This window comes from Triturus cristatus, chromosome 5_2 (genome assembly GCF_964204655.1).
Source record: "Triturus cristatus chromosome 5_2, aTriCri1.1, whole genome shotgun sequence".
In the NCBI taxonomy this organism is placed as follows: domain Eukaryota; kingdom Metazoa; phylum Chordata; class Amphibia; order Caudata; family Salamandridae; genus Triturus; species Triturus cristatus.
In genome coordinates, this window is record NC_140588.1 from 967,978,768 (window position 1) to 968,001,587 (window position 22,820).

The 22,820-nt window shown below is 43.1% G+C and overlaps 1 protein-coding gene across 1 annotated transcript in view; it reads left to right on the top strand.

Annotated features, from left to right (window-relative positions):
* Window positions 1–22,820, top strand: part of TMEM164 (transmembrane protein 164) — a 287,129-nt gene that overhangs the window by 179,882 nt on the left and 84,427 nt on the right. The window contains exon 3 of the mRNA XM_085608175.1: window positions 12,649–12,715. Within this exon, the coding sequence (XP_085464301.1) occupies window positions 12,649–12,715 (67 nt within the window). The remainder of the gene's footprint in view (window positions 1–12,648; window positions 12,716–22,820) is intronic.

Here is a 22,820-nt window from a genome sequence, read left to right on the forward strand (position 1 = left end):
TCCGGCTTCCCTGGCCTCATACCTCCTTGATGTTGAACATTCATTGACACATTGGTAATTACTTGTTCGTCCCTCCCTTCCCCCTCTACCCCCTTGAGATTACATGGTTAAATAACTCGGACCCCTTCGTCCCTCTCTTCCTCCTTCAGATTTTACGTTGTTTCACAACTTGGTCAATCTCTACCCTTGGAATTCTTGTACGAAATTTACGCCCAGGTAATTAGCTCTTTTTCACTTCTTCTTGGGCTATGCTTTTAAGGCCTTTCTCTTTTAGACAACTAAACCCCCCCCCCCCCCCCCCCCCCCCCCCCCATTTTCTCTCCTCTCTCTCCACAGCACACGTTTATTTATGACCATTGTCCTGATGATGGCCTGGAATCAATCAGGCTGAAACGCCGTCGACAACCCCCAGCAAAGAACTTTGGCTTTTTTCTGTGGTCATTTATAAATTCGTTCAAATTTGATTGTACATAATCATATCTTGACCATATTGTCATTATCATTTTATCGCCGTTCACGCTGTCTTCACCCATTGTGCTCACTGCGCCGTTCACTATCACTAGCACGCCCAGTGCTCACTTGTGTGTTTTTGGTCATTTGTACCTTTATTGTACCGTAGTGCTGTTATAACTACCTGCAATACAAACCCTTTTTTCTACTTTCTTGGTGGTCTCCCGTCCTTTCCCTTGTTATTTCATTATTGTTTTGAAATTTGCCTTTGAATGATTTCCAGTTGAGACATTGTTGTTTTATCAAAACATATGCAGCATTTAGTAATGAGACAAATCTGTCTGTCAAAACACTATTTGGGTGACTTATACATACTTTATCATGATATTTTAAAAGTAGCAAAAAGCGTAAAAGAGGCGATTGGCCTTAGGAAAAGTGAGGCTAACGTGGCTATATCAAGACAACAGATAGACATTTAGAATACTCAGTTAAATCTATCCAAAGCTTAAAAGACATTCTTTATGGTTTATGAATGGGTGTATGTTGAACGCAGTGGACTGATTCATATGGTGATTGTCCAATAAATAGGCGATGAGAGCATGGTGAATTACATGGTAAAAAACTCAGTTGGATCCATAAAATGCTTAAGTACATTATCTATTTAAAAAAAAAAAAATAGAAGTGTGTGCATTAGTATATTGAGGTAATTACGTTTTATAGAGGTTTTTTTTACTACCCCATGGGAATGCGAGAGGACAACCGAGGGTAATAAAGAGGAAAACAAAGAATGAAGGAGGAAAAGGCCACAACCACCCCAGTTTGAAAAGGGTTGTCCAGGGCTCTCACTTTGCTAGGAGCCGACTCTGCCATAAAGCACTGTTGGTCTCTCTCGTCCCGGATGTTAACTCTGGATATGAAGGGTGCGTTTTATATTCTTCTTGTGAACTTAATTGAACAAATTAGCCTTTAAAAATGTGCAGCTGTGCCTCTGGTTACATGCCTGCGTATATGTCGATTTCAAGGGCCAGGTGGAAACGATGTTTACGGCACGCTTCAAAAAGCTGCGGGGAGCAAACAATTAAAGTGAATTAGGATTCCTCGAGGGCAAGTCATAAACCAATGCCTACCGATGGTAAACAGTCTGTCAGAGCTAACTATCGTGGAAATAAATATGCAGAACGGAGCAGCCATGAACGGCTAAAACGATGTTAATAGCCTACACAATAACTCAGCAGGTCAAGGGCCTCAAGACTTCACGTCGTGAATTTGCGAAATAAGGAAAATCACTCTTATATTGGGAAACAGCCTTTACCACGAAGCATTTTCCACGCATTACATTTACAACGATACACTTACCTCGTAAACGTCTTCACAACGGGTAATGCTTCAACGACCATCTTCACCACGCAAGCAACGTCATCACGTCCGTTTTCAGTGTCGGCGGAGACCTGCAGAAAAAGGAAAAAAAAGAAGAAAGGGGGCTTGGGGGGGTCTCCCCCCCCCCCCCAAAAAAAGAAAAAGCGGAGTAAAGGTAAAATCGCGGTAACGGCAAAGCGTGGAAAACGCATTCCGTTGTAACGCATGCGTGGTAAAGGCATGCGTTGCAACGGAATGCGTAGTAACGACATATATTCCTTATATTTAATGCCTCAGCAAGAATTATTTAAGTTGGGGAACACCCTTCTTGATTACTGGAGGCGAGAAATGTGATAGACCACCTGGCTATCGTAAAATGCTTCCCGCTTGAGTTGGCTTATTCTTTAGCATAGTTGAACGCTATATGACGAGAAAGGTCGCCTTATAGGGATGTAGGATAGGTAAACAAGAGGTGGTTGTGATAGCCACCTGTCGGCTGTTATTTACACAGGCTCTGAATTATTACGTACAACTTAGTTGGTTCCCTGCCACTTTGCAGCCCATAATTTACTGAAAAATGTGCACGCATGTGTTACCTTATGTAGAGTTAAGCACTGTATGTAGTGCAAGGAAAAGCACTAGACACACTGAAAAATCTAGGGCACCGGAATTGTAAAGTTACAAAGTGGGATCTACCCCCCCCCCCCCCCCCCCCCCCCCCCCCCTTCATGGCTCATAAAGTTTTAGAATTATGAGGCAGATAATTTTTACACTGTGATTGGCTATTTCTTTTTTATGTTGTAAATTAGGTGAGGTAATTTAAAAAATGGCGCCATTATGAGCCTAGTCAGTGGTACGCAGGATTTGGCTTGTTCTGGTTAGCATTGTGCGTTTCGTGAAAGGCATAAGGTGAATGCTTGGACCAACCTGTCCAAGCAACGAATTCTCTTTCTCCAGTGGGAGCGTACAGGTGAGTATATTTTTAAGGTGTAGGGGCATTAACTCTATCTGATAATAAGTGAGTGAGGTTTGAATCCTTTATTGCTACAGTGTATCTGTAAAATACTACTAACAGTGGTTGGTGGTTGATTAATGAGAAATTAAGGTGGAGAGCCTTGGTAACGTAGAGCGATATTCTGGAAAATGGTCTTTAGGATGGGTTATTAATATCCAAACGATAATGGGTAGAGGTAGGTTTTTTTTTTTTATTGGCTAAATGAGAGCCATGAAATATTGTCATTTAGATCTGTGTCAAAGGTCTGGTCTCAGGAAGCAGACCATGAATAAGGACAGTGGTTCCAGAATTAAGCCCACACCAGATACGACAGGGCGACCCGGAGGTGGTAATTTGTTGTTCTGTATTTTTGGCAGGGAATACAAATACAGTATTGTAGGCTCTTTTTGGTTTATAGCTGGTCTGGCTCTTTTTTCGAGATCCAGAAGTTGGTCTCGGCCTCTCCTACCATAATGTATGGTAGAACCACCAGAGATTGTGAGCTTTTCTGCAAGATAAGTGGGGTGCAGGTCCTGCTGGCTTTGTAAATGATGTAGGTGGATTTGAATATGGTGCAGCCAGGAAGGGGAGCCAATGGCATTCGATCAAGGCGGGGGTGATGCATTCATAATTCTTCAGGCCATCAATGGGACGTGCTGTGGTATGTAGGATATCCCAAAGGGGTGCCATTGTGGAGTCTGGGAGACCGTGGAGCAAGGCGTTACCACCAGTCCTGCCCAACCCCATGCATCAAGTGTTAGAGTAATGCTTTTGAGGCGAAGTTTCTGCATCACCGCAAGGACAGAGCTTATGACACAAAATAAGTGCGCTGAAAAGCTTAGCGTGCTATCTCTCGATTCCCACAGTGGCCGGATTTTCTGTTTGCCTTCAAATATCAGTGACAATATTTCATGGCTCTCATTTAGCCGAGTGACATTGCCTGTTGGCTTTTGAAAGTCAGCGAGTAGTCTGGAAAGTTTTGATGTTGCTCAAGTCTGATTGGACTGGAGTTTTACGTAGTCACGCCCACCTTGGCTCCTAGAACTCGTGCCTGGATGCATTTTAACCATTGCTCGCCATGTTGTGAAATCCGGGGCATATTTTACTGTGAGCAGAGAACTAATGAGAAATCTACAGATAGGCCCGTCTTAGAATAGTCATCGCTCAGGAGTCAGTGTTGGAGTCACTGATGGGGTCATGTGGAGCATTTACCTTGAGGGTGAGTGTCTGAAAAGTTTCAGCACTCCGTCCATTATCTCCTTGTGTTTGCTTTGTTCGCCCTAAGTTGGCAGGGTATGCCCAGACTTGGGCCCCTTGCTCACTTTGTCACTGGATTCAAGCTAGCCTGGCTGATGAGGTGTTACCCCAAAACCGGTCCCGGGATGCTGGTTTCCGGTCCAAGGAAGACCTGGCTTGGCAGTTCGGGCTGGACTGTTCCCATAAGGCACAGGGTAAAGACTGATTTGCATATGGCTGGGTCAGAACTTGGGTGGCGAAGTGAGCTAAAGAACGATGATGGATTCTGGGGGTGAATGTCTGAAAAGTTTCAGCACTCTGTCCAGCATCTTTGTGTGAGCATTGCCCATGATCCATCACCTATTTGGGGCTCTCCAAGGCTCTCCCACAATGAGGGGAGCCACGGCATCCCCAGGGGCCTACACATGTTGATCAGGCTGGGCTGCTACCTTAAAGTAGCCATGCTGCTACTTGACAGTGCCGGAGTGTGATATTTACAGAATAAGGTAAGACACGACATTATTGTAGGGTGCCCTGCGTACAGCAGTTTGATGGCTCTGGATTGACAGCACAACTGCCAAAGCCCCAGTAAATCGAGTGCGTCACCCCTGAGAAATTGCTTTGGGGAACTGGAAAGCAGGCCTCCGCCTAAAGAACATTTTGCTGAAATAACAGGCAGCCAATTATAGGACAAATAACAAAACCCTGCATGTGTTTTCCCTGTTCAATCCTTCAAAAATAACCATGCAATTGCAGATATATGCATGTTTAAGTGCATGACATCAGTATAGCAAATCAGGAATGGGATAATGCAGCTATGACATAGAGTTGTTTTTGAAAGATGTTTTGAAAGCGGTACAATCCCCTCACACATCTATTCAACTATTTGTTGGCCTTGAAGTTTAGTAACAACTATATAGGCTGAGATTAACCCCTTGCATGCCCGCCCCTTTCCCCGCCCAGTGCCGCGCCTTGCATTAGCGGGCGGAGTTCATGACGAGCTGGACTCGTCATGGGCACAGCGCCACCGCAGCCCATGACGAGTCCAGCTCGTCATGGGCACTGAAGGGGTTAACTTAATGCACTTTCAACAAGTTCTGAATTTGTAGGCAACAGACCATAGCAAAAAAAAACAAAAAAAAAAAGTAAAACTACAAGTCCCTGAATGCAATAGGGGTAGGCTACAAAAGCCACAGCTGGCTAAAGTTCTAACACATAATTATGAGAAACAGGTTACTTCTGACAATCGCTCATAATGCTGAAGCAAAGGCACCATTCAAAAGTTTCATTTCCTTACAGTGGCAGAAGTGGGACATGGCTAGTACAAACATCTAAAAGTAAAAACAAACTTCACAGAAGCAGGACAATGTGTTTGTTCTTTGGAGAACCAAATATTTTTTATTCCACAAATATGCATATTGCAAATTTTGATGAGGAAATCCATTCAATCAGAATCCTTATTTTTAAAGCAGTGTGTGTGTATGGTCATGAGATAGTTGCTATGTGGCAGTGAGGTGTGTGACTAATACGATCAGTGCCAGCTTTATAGCAAACAGCAGTTCACATCCTGGGGCTATATGTGCATTGTTCCTACTGGCAGATTGGCTGTTAATCATATCAGGTCAGTTCTCGTTGGGACTGCCCTATTAAATACCTCACGTCCAATCACATAGTGATGTATTACAGCACCACGTTCTTGTGATAATGTTCTTTATTATCAACAATGAAGTTAAATGTGTTTCTTAGGCGGTGTGATGCAACACCTAACTGCCAAGCAAACAGATGCTAGCATTAACAGCCATTTCATCACACCTTTTACTAAGTATGCTTGCACAATCCAAATGGGAACATGCAAGGGCTTGAACAGCAGTTCTAAAGTCACTTTCCGGGAGAATCATTTGACGCTTTGTAGAAGAGAGAGCAGGTACCAGGCCTTCTTTGTTTTTTTTGGCAAAGTGGTCCTTGAGGGTGAGGTTGGTGTCCAGTTGAATCCAAGCGATGTGGCATTTGATGAGAATTGGGGTTCACAGTTGTCAAGGTTCATGTCATTCAGCCAGGTTTGTGCTGTAATCTTGTTTGTTCTTCTTGGCAAAACTTTTGAACTCTGTCTTGGTTCAGTTGAGCTTCAGACAGGCGCTGAACATCCAGGTCTGGATTATGTGTAAGCAGTGTTTGATGTCCGAAGAAGAGGAGATTTTCAAGTAGAGTTGTGCATTATCTGCATATTGGTGAATCTTGGTGCAATTATCACTTGGTAGAGCACCAAGTGGCTCCATGTAGCGGTTGAAGATGACTAGGGACAGTATAGAATCCTGGGGGACTCAACAGGCAATCGGGATCGTTTTTGACCTGGGGGTGCCCATGTGAAGATTAAACTGTTGTTGGTTGGAAAGTTAGAAGGAGAACCAGTGAAGTACCTTGCCAGTGAATGGACTTTCAAGACTTGAGCTTGTAAGGGTGGGGTAGGCTGCTGTGTCGAAGACAGCTGAGTGGACCAACAACATAAAGAAGCAGGGGTCATCTTCATCTGTCATCAAGAGGGTATCATCTATGATGTGTAAGGTAGGGTAAACACCCATTACCACGTATTTTTCGCCCCGCATACCATCACCCCGCATTCTATTATAATGCATTTACCATGACTCCGTAATGCCATTACAACGCATGGCATTACATTTTACATGCTTTTACCACACATACATTTACAACGAAATTCGTGATAAATGCATGAATGGAAAAAGCATATTTTTTTAAATATGTAAGTATAAGGTAAGTATGGATGTAGGGGTATATGTTTTGGGGTGCTGGGGTATTTTTAAGGGTCAGGGTGGGTTAGGGTTTTGGGGTGCAGGGGGTATTTTTAGGGTTCAGGGTGAGTTTAGGTTTTGAGGTGCGGGGGTATTTTTAGGGTTCAGGGTGCGTTTAGGTTTTGGGGTGCTGGGGTATTTTTAGGGTTCAGGGTGCGTTTAGGTTTTGGGGTGCTGGGGTATTTTTTGGGTTCAGGGGGAGTTAGGGTTTTGGGGTACAGGGGGTATTTTTAGGGAATGGTACGTTTAGGTTTTGGGGTGCAGGGGTATTTTTAGGGGTCAGGGAGAGTTAGGGTTTTAAGGTGCAGGGGAAATTCTAAGGGTTCAGGATGGGTCTAGGTTGTGGGGTGCAGAGGGAAATTTGAGGGTAGAGGGTAGTTTTGGGGTGCAAAGGTTATTTAAAGATTTTAGTGGGAATTGGCATTGGGGTGGTATGTGCAATTTTTTAATTTTTTGGGGGAGTATAGTTTATGGGATAGAAATGGGCAAATGTGTGTTTTGGGGGTAATTAATTAAAAAAAAATATATAATTTGAAAAAAAGTATATATATATATATATATATATTCACTGAAAAAACCATAGGTTTCACACATGTTATAGTTAGCGGAAATTTTACTGATAAAAAACCAATGAAATTGCCCCGTTATAGTTAGTGCTGGCAACTATAACTCACGCGACCGCAATCCTCTGCTGATGCTAATACTGTATTTAGACACTTATTTGCCCATGTCTTCTTCCATACATTTTTAGCTATACATATATTACAAATATTTTTTTTTCATAAAGACACATATGTCATCAGCAGAAGATTGCGGTCGCGTGAGTTATAGTTGCCAGCACTAACTATAACGGGGCAATTTCATTGGTTTTTTATCAGTAAAATTTCCGCTAACTATAACATGTGTGAAACCTATGGTTTTTTCAGTGAATTTGCAAGGTTTTTTAAATGCTAATTCCTAACTATAACGTGTGTGAAACCTATGGTTTTTTCAGTGAATTTGTACGGTTTTTTAAATGCTAAGTGACTTTACGCCATTCGTGGCGTGCGCGCCCACTTAACGCAGTTCGTTCCGTGCGCGCACGGTGCGCTTCGCGCACCGTGCGCGCACAGTGAGCACGTGGTGCGCTTCGCGCACCGCGCACCCACTTTACGCAGTTAGTGCCGTGCCCACGTTACGCTAGATGGGCCATGTACGCACGATGCGCTTCGCGCACCGTGCGCACATGGAGGACATATTATGCGCTTCCTTGTGATAGGTAATCTGTTGAAATTTTTTGGGAAATTTCTGTGCTCAGATAAGCCATGCACAAATGGTGGCCTTCGGCCACCATTTGCACAAGGGGTGGAGAAAGTGTGGATAGTGTTTTTTTTATTTTTATTTTTTTACCGTACGCTTACGGTAAGCGTACGGTAAGCGTACCCCGCGAAATTGCCGAAAAAAAAATAATGCCGTTTTTGCTCTTGGGGGATGTTTGGGGACTCCCTCAACATGACTATGTGAGAGGGAGTTGTCAAAACATCCCCATAACATGTTTTTGGCCATCATGTTTGATACATAACACTCAGTGCGGTAGACAAAATGGCGGACGCCGCTTCCTGGTTTCTGCCGATTCGAATGTTTACTAAGATCTAAGAGCCAATCAGAATCGCGCTCGCGCACGCCACCGTACGCTTACCGTAAGCGTACGGTAAGCGTACCGTAAGCGGGCTCAGATATATATATTGATTTAAAGGCTATTTTCTCAGAATCTACTGAACAGATTTACACCAAACCTACAAAAGGCACTTCCTTGACCTAGGGACTACCTCTCTGCCAAATTTCTAGTAATTCTGTTCAGCCGTTCGGGCTGTAGCTCGTTCTAAAGGTCCTATGGAAAAATGCATGGGAAAAACGCGTTTTGGGACCCCCCTTTTATCTCAGCCCCCGCTTGACGAATCCCCCCGAGACTTTCAGGGTAGGAGCGGAGCGTAGCGCCCCACCTATTTTGAGAAATTCGCGAGGATTCGTCGACCGGCGCCAAAGTTATTCAAAATAGAATGTTGAGGTTTTCCTATGGAAACGTGGTCCTAACTATAACTACCTACTGGCGACCGCCAGTAGGTAATATATATATATGTGTGTGTGTGTGTATATGTAAATATATTTATAGGTACATAGGCACCCACACGGCGTAGTTTTAACTTTTTTATTCAGGCAGACTGCAGCATAAAAGACCTGCTTAAGTCAAATATATATATATATATATATATATATATATATATATATATATATATATATATATATATATTTGACTTGAGCACTTTCACACAGTTTATGCCTTCACCACGCATGCCTTTGCGTTAATGGCATGCGTGGTAAAGACATATGCGGAGTAAATGTTTGCAGGGGTCATGGTATGTCGGAGTAATAGCACTTGCATAATGAAAAATGCGGGGTGATGGTATGCAGGGTTTTCACCTGCGGGATAACATCATGTATTCATAAGGTAGCGGTCTCCATGCTGCATTGTGATCTGACGGCAGATGAGTAGTCGTACTGGAGATGGTTAGCATTGATGTCATCTTCGAGTTTGACGTAGACTGCTTTTTAGGTCAAAGCCTACCAGACAGTTCAGCCGTCTGATTTGCTAAAGACATCTTAGGGACATTCAGAAACCTTCCCTGGAAATGCATTCTGCCCGTTGTTTACCATTGACTTTCTGGTTTGTAACTCACATTTTTTTTTTATTTTAGAACCAAACGTATGCTTTGGCTACCTACCCCTCATGATTTTAGGAGCATTTATAAAGAATAGGTAAGCCCAGATGGTCACAGCCATTCATTTTAAGATGACCAAATCATGGTTTCCAACTGTTGTGGGACTTTCATCTTATCTTCTAGTCTGCATAAAGCGCTACAACTCCTCATCAGGGGTAGCAAGTGCTATACAAATGCAGTTACAATACAATGCAACATATAACCTACACTAAAACTAATGTTATAACACTCATAGGTCAGACAACTGTACATACAGGCTGCATAATACCCTGTTACTGTTTGGCACGCTAATAAAACAGCACTGATATAGGTCACATCCACCCCCCCAGTACTGTATCAGTCCCCAGCAATTAACCACCCATTACCACCTGATTAGGCATGGAATAACTGAAGAGATCTACCACATGCCGCTGGCCAACGGAGGGCTCTAATTCAGTTCACCACTGCAAGTCCCGACTAGCTACATATCGCTGCTTCATGACCTCTCACATTGATGCAGTGCAAGAAATGCTACAAGATCAAGAGCATTCTACTGTGTTTTCTTCTGATAAATTGTATGATGGTACATCTACTTATGACAAAATGTTTTCTTTTCAACATTACGGTCCTCATTTTCTGCATAAAACAAGTATTCCACGTGCTGTTTACAATTATTCTCAACATTCCCCTACACCACCACGAGGTAGTTTGAAAACATTTGCACAGAAGTTTGCTTATTTTTCTGGTTACGATGCATCTGACCCTGCCTCCTATTATAGTGTAACAGGGAACAATGGTTCCTGTGGACTATGTAAACAATATTTGATAATTAAAAGGCTCAATGGCATATATTCATGGCAATGGATTGTCGGAGAAGGAATAAAAATCCTACACACACCATGGGTTTCCAGAAGTTCTTTTACTAAGCCTTTACTCTTTGAGTCATAAAGTCAAACGGACAGTGTGCTCAGTGTCCCAAGTGAACTAGAACCTAAAAAAGGGGTGACAATTTGTGACATATAGGTTTCAGTTTGTACAAGACGACCACAGGTTAGTATAATCAAAATATTAACCCTTTCGATGCGCATGACGGAGCGGTTCCGTCATGCGCGTCGGTTGCGCTGTGCGCATGACGGAACCGCTCCGTCATTGCCCCGCCCGCGCACCGAACCTTCAGCACAGCGCGGAAATCCGCGCCGCGCTGAAGGGATTAACAGCCTTCTAACACTATAATGGAGGCTGTGAAAGTGGTTCGTTTGACATCCGTGTCAACGGCGTTTCGACTCCCAAGGGCAATTAAGGTGTCTCATCAGGACCAAGCCATGCGGGACACCTGGAATGAGAACAATTGACTGTCAGTGCGAAGGGTGCACACCAATAAAAATGTGACACTCAAGACAAGTGTGAAGAAACAAAAAACTCAGAGGGGCCCAGCCTGCGCCCAAAGTGAGGGAGAAGAGAGGACTGACAGACCGATCGTATGGGTACAGCGTCCCATTCGGTGGTTGGTACACAATGGTAGGGTCAGATATCCATCCAGTAGGGAGATGCAAATCCATGTGTATACTTCCAACTGGCTGATAGAGGTAGCTTGGTTCTAAGATACCAATGTATTGATCCATAAATCATCCAAAGGTTATCGATTAGTGAAGATGCGTCCGGTATCCTGAATACACAAAACACGGCTGCAAAAGTCAGCTGGTCAGTGTAGGGAGAGGGCAAGACTATGCGCCCTTCTCCCCTGAAGCCATCAGTGCCAAATGTCAATTCACATTCGGCATTGGAGACTTCAGAGGAGAAGGTGATTGGGCAGTAAAGCAAGGGTTCTTATTAATAACCATCCTTTTGTACCTTTGTTAACAGGGTGGTGGGCCAATTGTGAAGAACAGTAGTGGACATACCACTGCCTGGTCCTCTAAACACGCTGCTGCTCATCATTGCGGATAATGCTAGCCTTTAGGCAAAGCCTTTAAAGACATGGGGATTTTACAAGCGGGTTTTGAAGTTTTGTTGTATCAGGAATTAAAAGGAAGGTGATCAAGATTAGGCTGGGTTTAAAAAGGAAATGTCGGCCAGGTCAACCTTGTAGAATGTACTGCAGGTATTTGAGGGTTACAATTCTTCATACCAGGTCCTTGGATTAACCAGGCTGCAAAAAAGTCCTAGAAGGGGCTGCAAGGAAAGTGCTGAATAATAATTCCGATTTTGAAGGTTCAACATTTAAAGAAGCTCTAAATGTTTGCCAAGGTGGACTGCGATGGCTGCATTATACAAGGTAGAAAGGTGGTACTAAAGTGCAGAAGAAAACTATTATCTGTGCCCCCCAGAGCTCTTGTGCAGTAGTTCGAGCATGTATGCCTGATAGTCATTAGTTGAGTGCAAGAACTTTTGGTTATTGGTAGAGGATCTGCTAAAAGTCGCGCTCAAGGGTATATCGAAAGGTAGCTGAAGAGGGCGAGCCACATAATGGTACTCTAGCTTGAATATGTGGAGAAAATCCTACACTCAACTGGAGCATCATCTAATTTGAGAAAACCGCAGAGAATTTAGAAAAGTCAGGGTCCAGTATGTAAAAAAATAAATAACTTATAGAAACATCATGCTGTCCTAGGTGGAAACAATACCCTGGGAAAACCTTCTTTGGATTTTAAGAGCAATCTATCAATTTTACATCTAAGGTGAGGTTTAGCCCAAGATACCCATATGGGTCTTGCCAACAATAGGAAGCTATTGTGCGTTTTAGTTCACTCTTTAGTCCGCCTCTTTGCTAAGGGAGTTAGACCTATAAAGGAGAACATGAGGCTATTATCTGCAGAATATCCAGTTGTAACAATAAATTTCATAAACCAGGTTAGAGAAGCGGAAAGTAGCAGGTGAGTCTACGCTGTGGATCCGGTTATAAGCCATACATACTACGTTTTTAATTGTGATCGTATTTTTGATTACTGAAGTAACACCGCTCAGATCAAACAAGTGTTTTTTGGGTGTTTCTCACTGATGTAATTGGTTTTGACTGCTGGTGAAAATCTCCATTTATAATAATTACATTGTTTTTTTCTTTGGCCAGACTTCAGATGCACATGTTGAATGGAGCTCTGTTAGCGCTGTTATTCCCTGTGGTGAACACCCGTCTGGTGAGTACACACTGTTCCTTTCTCTATCTTCTGTGTTCAAAGGTTTGCTCTTCTGTTCCATACTGTAGTTCCATGAGAAAAGCTACTGATATGGAAGGGTATTTTGATTTCTAGAGTCCTTTGCAGCATGTGCACTAACTCGAGAGTAGAATCTGTCATTTACAGCGGCTCCTCCGCTAAGAGCGTCGCCCCACTGCTCAGCGAGCTGGTCAAAAAGGAAAAAATAAAACTATGATAACGCATTATTACCATTTTATTTTTCTTTCGTTGCGGGGCTGGCTGTGACAGGAGCTGGGGGAGAAGTGGTGAGCATCTTGGGCCGGCCAAACAGTCATGCGCACTTTGCATGTTGTGTGCCAGGCTGTATTGCACAGACTGGGTGGAGAACATGCCCAGCCTCCCAGTACTTCTCTGAGCGCCGAACCACGATGCTCAGACCAATCACAATGCTGCTATCAGCAGCGTCGTGATTGGCTAGGGGAGTCTGGAAGCCTGGGTGCTTCCTGTTCCTGCCCCTGGAGTCCTGGAAGTGTATGAAGAGGACTGAGTGGCAGCAGTTGGAAGGCAGGTAAGTGACTTACAAACATTTCTTTTTCAATTCCTCTCCCTCCCATCACAAACCCCCACACTCTGCCGTTAAGTAGCAGCCGCCACTGCCTATACGAGTGGTGCTGAAGACCACTCAGTGAGGTTCCATGGGTGGAGGACATTCAGAGTTTTTGATGGTATTTCTTTCATCTGAGTATCAAATAATTGTGGTATGAATCTGCTTGTAAGCACTTCAAGGCATAAACACCTTATAGGTCATCTGCCCAATATGTTTTGGTTTCCTTAAAAAAAAAACCTGTTAAAGACAGACAAAGAAAGGATGCATTGTTAGCCACAAGGGCTAAATCACCATAGATTTTAAGTGTATTTGCATATGATAAATACAAGTACAGATAATCACTATGGACAGGACTCCTGACTGCTGCTTCTGTGGAGTTGCATCTCACTTTACAATAGTATAGTAGAGCATGAAAGAGCCAAAATGGGATGGGTCCATACACAAAATGACCTGCAGTATATTGTCTTTATTAAATATGAGTGTTGTGTGCTCATACACTAACATTAAATGGAGAATGCTGCGTTTGTTCAGGTCTGTTGTTTGATGTCCATGAACACTGCAGTAAAGTGATTTTTTTGTCAAGTGTGGCCTGTGCTTAGGTATCTGTGTGTGTGAGGTACCTGAGGCCCTGTATGGCAAGCTTCTGCATGGTTTAGAATGTGGTGTTTGCAACCACTGCTATTCGCAAACCTTTAAGTGCGCTAAGGCAAACGTGTTGATATGGTACATGGACAATTTACATTATTTGTGAAGGATTATCCTGTGATTTATTGTTTTTTAAACATCTGCGGACATGTGCAGCTCCGGTGCTTCTGCATTGGAGTTTTGTTTTGGTAAATAAAACGGAAACAACTGACCACAAATTTACAAACCAAGGAAATGCACCAATTGGTGGAGTCAAGTCCTATGCGACTTTAAAATGAACGTTTGTAAACTGTTTTATTTGTTCTAGAAAAACGATTTTTATTTAATGACACCTACATATTAACTTCTCACGACCTATTATTCCCTGTATTGGTGCGGATCCTATTTTTTAATTCTCTTAAGCAAAAAAGCAGTACAAATAGTTTTAATACGGGTCAAGTGACTCTGCTGTGAAATGGATCGAGTTATGTGTTTTACAGATGTTTGATCACGCAATACATTGCAACGGTTTTTATTAATCATGCAATAAAGATTTAACACTACTCGTTTGTACATGACGTTGCCTACGGCTGTTTCCATGTTTCTTTGAAACATGAATAGATTTTAAACCCCTCTCTCCTGCCTAGAGATTTGCTTTAACTTCAGCTTAACTTGGTTTGTAATTAAAATATAAATATGGGATTTCCCTTTTTTGTTGTTGCAGTTTTATATAGTGCATATTCGACCCGAAAGTGTTGGGGCACTTTACATGAGCACCAGTTACATTACACAAGGGCACATTCATTTCGGATATTCTATTAAGCGTGGGAGATTAAGTGATCTGCCCAGAATCACAGGATGCTGAGCCATCGGCGGGTCTCGAAACTGGTTCCCCAGTTCCAAAGTCGGCAGCTCTGGCTGTTATGCCACATCCTCTCTTTCTGAAATGTCCACCTTCATCTACAGAGGCACCTCTGAAACGCACAGTCTCTCGCTTTTTCTCGGTCTCTCCCTCCCTCATTATGGTTGAGATCTCCGTAAAGTTTAAAAATCCCTGAAATTGCCACGTTTCGATTTCCAGCACCGCTTCGCCCTCACTCTTCAAATGCAAATCTCAGTCTGCTGAAGGGTGGCCCTGGGGTGTTGTGGTTTCAGTAGTATAACTGGTCCATTTCTTTAAATGCTGAAGTTTAAGCGGATCTCAAACCTAATATCTCTTAGTGTAGGTTTTTTTTTAGTGACGTTTCAATATTATTTTGAAATACTTTTATAAGTCCACCAACTGTCCGCTATCATCTGCATTCACGATTACTTTTGTGATGAAAATGAACAGTGGTGCTAACGGGAAGTTTGTCACAACATGTAGAATGTACAGGTTCTATATGATCACGATCACCCTGTAGTTGCTGGATGCTCACAAACACGGAATATTTGATCTGGGGACTCCAGTGAATCGAATTCTACAGTTTCCGAGTTCCTGTGGGCATTTTTCACCCTGCAGGAATATATTGTCATTCTCTTTAGGACACAGAGAGCCTGAGGCAAAGTGTTCTCAAAGTGGCATCTGTCCCGCAAGGCCAGCGGTGAGAAAAATATACACTAGCGGCCCAGTAACATTGGGTGGGTCTGCAAAGTGGGAAAGACACCAGCCAATTAGATTTGTTAAAATGTGAGCGATAAGTTTAAAAAAAAAAAACTCTCTACGTGTACATTGCTGATTTTTTAATTGTTAACATTAGCTCCAAAAATTAGATTTATTGCCAAACTACACAAAAAGGTACCTATTCTGGAAAATTTGCACGCTATGTTTGGTTATAATGTCTAGTAGTTTGGGCTACAATGGAAAACATAAATTATCATTAAAGGATTATATACCTTCCTCCCCAAAATGTTTTTATGATGTTAAAAGACACTAAATGTATATTTCATCAAAAAAGCACAGCGAGACACATTATATGCATGAATATTATACAGTTAAAATAAACCTATCCATATTGATCGATAGGCCATTTTAAAAGAAAAATATAGAACTCCAAGAATAGGTCCTAAATCTCGTGATGCATTCAGTCCAGGTTCTCATTCGCTCATGAATTCCTTTACAATCCAGCCAAATTCTAGATTTCTTGAAGCGACATTGCACCAACAGATAAGTTATGGATTTTCAAGTTTTTTTTAACACAAGTAGCTTACCAATATTAAGTGTTTTTTCCTAGCATTTTTCTAGTCCCGTTATCCACTAAAATGTTCCTACCTTAGACGATACCAGACCATCTGTAAAACCTGAATGCCCAGACGTCCTTCATCATGCTACTTTCCACATACAAGGGATTTATTCTGTCATTACACTTCCCACACTTCCTACAGCCATTGCCCTCCATAAAGTGCAACCTGGCTATTTACTAGAAGGATCTACCCAAGCGTACCTTTGGATCTGGTCTTTTTTCCGTCTCATCTCATAAGGCTTTCAGCGGTTCTTCTCCCAACGAATATGAACTTGGATATTTCAGTGGCACACCCTAAAAGTGTCCTCCTGAAATGCCATGCAACTCCCCAATGCCAAGTTTGGAACCTGCATTACATGTACTAAGTTCTTGGTACATACAGTGCAGATGCATCAAACAGGTCAATGGGTATTTAGAAAAAACAAAAACAGTACTTCCCACAGAAGTCAAAATGAATCATAACGTACAGAGAAATTATTGTATCTACCATTCTTCCCTTTTGGCACATGCATGCCCAGGCGCCCGTCGTCTGCGCTTTGGAGGAGCCTTAATGAGACGTCTAAGAGCATCAGCAGATGGGCTGCATGTCACCAGATCAATTATCGAATTCATTAGCAGGATTAGAGGAGACTTAAGTGGAGTGAAAGTGGCGCCCTGTCCTTTAGAGAGTCCTTGTGGGCTTTTACAGACATTGGTTTGCATTAGCCCAGCAGTCCTCAGGACTCGGCTCTTAATATCTGCTCTCCATTAGCCCTTTTTGGGACCAAAAAAGGCAGGTCTTTGAAGGTAAGGGATTTGTTAATTAATCCTTCCTTTTATGCCGGCATCTGTATATGGATTGCAGGAACCATGCCAGTGTACTGGTAATGAGTTTGTGTATTAAGTGCTTTCCAGGTGCTTGTTTACCGTCTCATGAGTGGCTTATCCGTTGTTCTATAGACACAGTGTTTATATACACAGTACTATACAGGATTCCATGAACCTCTATAAAACGTATACCAATGTGAATACCAGTGTGACCATGCAAGGAGATGACATTAGCGGCTATACCCAGAATCAAGTTGAAGATTTCAGTTGTTTCATTGGGTGAGGAGTCTCAGCCCTACATGCGGAGTAATAACGATGATCTGAGAAAAATGAAGCATTTATTTCAGTTTTTTTCATAGTCTGTAGGATGTGAGACAAATGTGCATTTTTTTCCATCCTCAGACATCAGATCTTGGAAGGGAGATCACCGCTCTTTATGCTCATGATCACCCACATGAGTTTGACATCAGAAAAGATAGTTATTTAATAAGGTCATAATTTACCAAATCTACGTTTATTCCTTTGGTCTACGAGCTTGGTTATAAAATAGATATGCCATGTTTCAGGAAGAAGTTTATTTTTGCCTCTTCTGCAAAAACGTCTGAAAACATGTTCCTAGCCTGTGTCAGGTGTCATGATGTTTTGTTAAAGTGTGAAGCTATCAACTGAGAATTGTTATCCATATATTTTAACTTGTGCCCTGAGGCAGGTTAAAATTTGCAACAATGAGGTGAAACGTGTTTGTCAGCAACTCTGCCCTAAATTGTTGTCTTAAGTTGCAGTGAAACATTGGTTTACTGCATTTCCTAGCTCAGGCCTAATTTAAAAGAAGCAAATGGGTCTATTTAAATTACTGTGAGATATGGATAGAAAAAGTAATGTGAGGGGATAGCATAAGATTGAATGTGTTTTAGCAACCTAGAAAATGCAAACTAGAAACTCTGGAGAAATGCCCAGTCACTCTCAGATCCAGCCTCTCAAATGCAGTATCTGACAGCGGCGGCTGCTACCTGTTAGTAGCAGTGGAGTGGGGTGGGATGGGGGACGGAAGGTTAAATAAATCACATACCCGCCGCCTCTCCTATGTCCTCTTCCTGGCTTCTTGGGGGAGACAGGAAGCACCAGGGCTCCCAGGCTCCCTGCAGCCAATCACAACGCTGCAATGTAGCGTTGTGGTTGTCCTGAGCGCCATGACACGGTGCTCAGCCAGAGGCTGGAAAGGCGGGCATGTTCTCTACGCAGGCTGTAATGCAGCCTGCATGGAGAATTCGGTATGTGCGCATGACAGTTTTGGGTGGCCCGAGAGGGCCGGCCAAGCACTCATGCTCACATAGGGAGTGCAAACCACTCCTCCCCCTGCTTTGAGAGCAGCCCCGCCCCACAAAACTCTGTAACAGGGAAAACTAAAATGATAATAGCCTCAGGTTAATAGCCTCAGGTTATTATCATTTTTTTTTTTTTTACACTGCAAAAAGCAGGAGGGCGACTCTCCTCCGCCTTAGCGGAAAAGCCGCCACTAGTATCTGAATATCATCATTCCAAAAAATAAATATGCTTCACAGGAAGAGTGAAATTTACAAGGGCATTCAGATCTTTTTGTCACCACATCTGCATGGTCTCTATCACACTTGAGTCATAGAGCTTGGAAGCTTGCTAGGCTCATTCTTCTTAGAGAACGTTGAAAAGATGAGATTTGCCATCACCACAACTAAACCCCCTAGGACAGGCTGGACCTCATGCCATCTGCAGTCCTCTATGGTACCTAAAACAAGGTTGTATTCATCCAACCACTGAAGAGGGCATCCTCCTCTGCTTATAGGTCTGAGACCCATCAGACATTCTGTTGACCCCGGCCCAGTGTCCATGTCCATAGCTGCCCCTCCTATGGATACTCCGGCCACACACACGGCTATATTTAACAGTTTTCCTAAACGTAGGTTGTATTCTCTCTGTCGCATCTCTCCTTACATAAAATAATTTTCCTTCAACCCTGATGACTCCAGCAAATATTGCCTGATACCCAAACTCCCAGAGTGGCCCTAAATAATTGAAAAGGAAGTTATAGCTCAGCCGGAAATCTAAACTGAATATCTACATATACTTGACCTTCACCAGTGTGGCTTCCAGTCCAGACACAACAGAGACAGCCCTCTTAACGCTGCGAGAAACCTCTGAATCCTGACCGGCCAGGGCTTCCTCAGTGTGGTCATCCTACTAGACATAACATAACATGTGTTTGAAAAGCGCAGGTTCACCCTTGGCCATCTTTGAGCTGAGACACCAATGTTAAGTGTTATCCAACTCAATGGAACACATTTTCTCACCTTAGGACAATGAAAGGCTGAGTCTGTATCCTTTGGGTCATGCAGACATTCTTGCAGTAGATGCGTTTGCCTGCTTGAGACTTCCCACCCTGAGTAATTGGTCCCCAGAGCCTCATTCAACATTCTATATCACTTGACACTACTGCACCATCTGAAAATGTCTCTGACCATGCTGTAAGTACTACTCTCAATATATCCTCTACCTCAACCCTCTGACTCATCTCAAACCTCATTGTACATCTCTTTACAATGTACTACCCTATTTCTCACCCTATACCACTCTCAATATATCCTCTACCTCAACTCTGACTCATCTCAAACCATATTCTATTTCTCTATCCAGTGCACTACCCTACTTCTCACCCGATACCTCTATCAATATATCCTCTACCTCCACTCTCTCATTCATCCCAAATCCTTACCACTACTATCACCAAAATAAACCTCTCTAGACTCTTCCCTACTCTACCCCTCCTTGCATCATCTCATACCTATTTTACTATTCAGATCTCCCAAACAAGGCTTTCTAAACCTTTCCCTCTGACTCATCCCCCCGCCACCTCCCTTTTACTCATCCCAAGCCTCCTCCTTCTGCTATGAGCTCAATTTTTTTTATCCTTCCCTCTTCTATCCCTGCACTATCCTTTTCAATCCAAATAACAGACTAACATGCCCACCGCTCAAATTACTTTCATATTTCACTCTACTAATTCACCACTAAACCTTTATGGGTTTTGGAGTAGCGTGCTACTCACCAAAAGAGCACGTCAACACCTCGTCCGGGGTAGCAAGCGCTATATAAATGCAAACCTTTTTCCCTCTTCTATCTCTCTGCTACCCTTCTCAATCCCAATAACTGACTAACATATCCACCACTCAAATTACTTTCATATTTCACTATACTAATTCACCACTAATCCTTTATGGGTTCCGGAACAGCGTGCTACTCGCCGAAAAAGAGCTTCGACGTCTCGTGGGGGTAGTGCGCGCTATACAAATGCAATTATAGGACAGTACAGTAATAAGATATGCATCCTTCCAAACAGACCAGCTTCCCGCACTCCACGTTGTTTATCAGACGCTGCATATCACTTGTAGACCCGCTATTCTTGTGATCTTGAGTCTCACTTTTGTCTACCTTGCACACTATTCCTCTTCATAAGCCACCTTGTGTCCAGCATGCCTTTCACGTTAGTTGAGTGTCCTGGTTCCATCTCCCACCCGCCCTGTGCCTTAGCCCCTGTTCTAGCCATCTTTAAGCACACTCCACTCTCTCATCTGTCTTGTATTAACTTCTTTCATTATACATTGGTCCACTCACTCACCAACTGTGTGCCTTGGTTTTCTTTCTCAACTGTGACTCGCTCCACTGTCATCCGTCTTCTGAATTACTCCTGTCCTCCATCATGTGCCTTCTTCCATCATTCACCTGTATGGTCTTTCTTATTGCTCTCTTGTCCGATTTGTGCATTGCTCTTCTCTTTCAACCATCTTTTGCCCCATTCCACTCTTATCCACCCTGTACATTTTTAAGCACTTCGGTCTGCTATTTCCATTCCCTGCTCTCATCCATCCTACATGTCCTACATCCTTCACTAGCACCTCCCTTCTTCACCATTTTTCTGCCCACTCTGTCTAGAGCCATTCATAGTAGTTGAGTGGGAGGCTAACTGGCTTCACGGATATCTTCTTCGAATTCAGATTTGGTCTCTTAGTGATAAACATCCTGTGATGTTATCAGAGTTCTGGTCCTGTGATGACTGCAGTCAGGATTCCGTTTCCAGTCCTTCCATCAAACGGGTACTTGGTACCCTGCCTCAGTCCTCCTCCGTCAGAGCTGACGGCATGGGTAGAAGATGGGCCTTAAACACGTCTGCTTTATTCAGGTGTTGTTGCGACTTTTTCCTTGCCCACAGTCTTTCTCAAAGAGATACTGCTTCCGAGCCTCACACCTGCCCACCCTGGTTTGAATATGTAGGGTTAGCACAAAAGATCTCTCCCTTTTGTCCTATGAGAGTTTTGTGGATCACAAAGAAGCACAATCTGGAGGCAGTGAGGGTCAGCTGGCATCCCAACTAACATGGTGTACAGATAAAAAGATTTGTTGCCCAGTGTTTCAGAAGGTCTAAGATGCTGTCCACGAAGATCTTCCCTGTTGAGTTCAGAAGTGCGATTTGACAGTAGTTGCTCTGTAAGAGACGGGAGTCTTTTTTAAGAGTGGAATGACCATGCTCCCTTTCCAAGAGCTCAGGATAGCCTCAGTTTAGTAACTATTAATAAAATGGGGGGGCTAGGAACTTGCTCCAGTCTTCTGGATTACTCTGCAAGACTTTCACAGGGATTTTATCTGGTCCCATTGCTGCTGAAACTCTGGCCTTCTTTATATATTTGGTACTTTGTTGTTCGGTTGGAGCTATTGTCTGCCGGTCATTATCGATCGGGAGCATCTTATGAAGAGGGTCACTATTACCATGGTACCCGGATTTTCTTTATAAAGCTGAAGAAGATACTTTCGTGTAGAGTAGTCGGTGCCGCTACTACTTAGCCGACATTGGATTGAAGAGTGTAGTGAAGAAGACAGATCTATGAAACATAAAACTTATTGTGACTACAGTGGATTACATTAAGAGTTTGTAGGCAAAAAGTAAGAAGAAAACAAATATTCTTTGTTGTACAAAGGTGACTACAAAACCTGGCTAAGATGCAGAGGAACAACACTGCATCGATGATTGAGACTATTAAGTAGGGATTTGGAAGTAATTGGAGCAGGAAGCAGGAAATTGTGTTTGGTGGTGGTTTTGAGCTGGAGAAAGTGACCGCACATCATTTGGAGTTTGTGATACCCCGTCTGATTGGCTACCCTTACCTCCTCCTAATTGGCGCGTGGGTGGCCTCGCCTTCCCGGAGGGAGGCTTCTGTAGCCTCCGCCACAGTCAGAAAAGGCACAGGGAGCCGAGGGCTGGATTCAATCATAATTATGAGAGATTTCCTCTGCCTTTCTGTCAGTCCTGGCTACTAGTACACATATGATAATATTCCAGAACTTCGAATAGTCCGGCTCATCGGAACAGTTTGTGACAATGGGGAAAACACGTGACCACGGTGTGTAGCGAGGTATATTCCCACCAGTCCTGTTTGGTGAGGCAACGCCCTCTGGACTAGTGTGTGTGCAAGTGCTGAATGCATGCCTCAGGACAGGGAAATGAAAGGAGGAACGTCCTAATAAAATGTTCAGGCATGTTAGAACACCATTCAACTATTGTAAATATTTTATGAGTTGACCCAGTATTTTCTGCACCCTGGAGTCACAGTTTTGTTCGTGCATTTGAACGCCTCTCTGTGCAATGGGGTTTCCAGATGAGACTGCAGACTGAACATTCCAAGTGTGACTTTCAATATTCAGCACTTTTATGTCAGAAAAGTTCCTGTTTAGCCTTTCTGGCCCTTAGAATGGGAGGCTCCTGTTTTTTTGTTTTCTTGGTGTTGTGGCGTAATGAATGTTTGCTGTTTCAGGAGTCTTT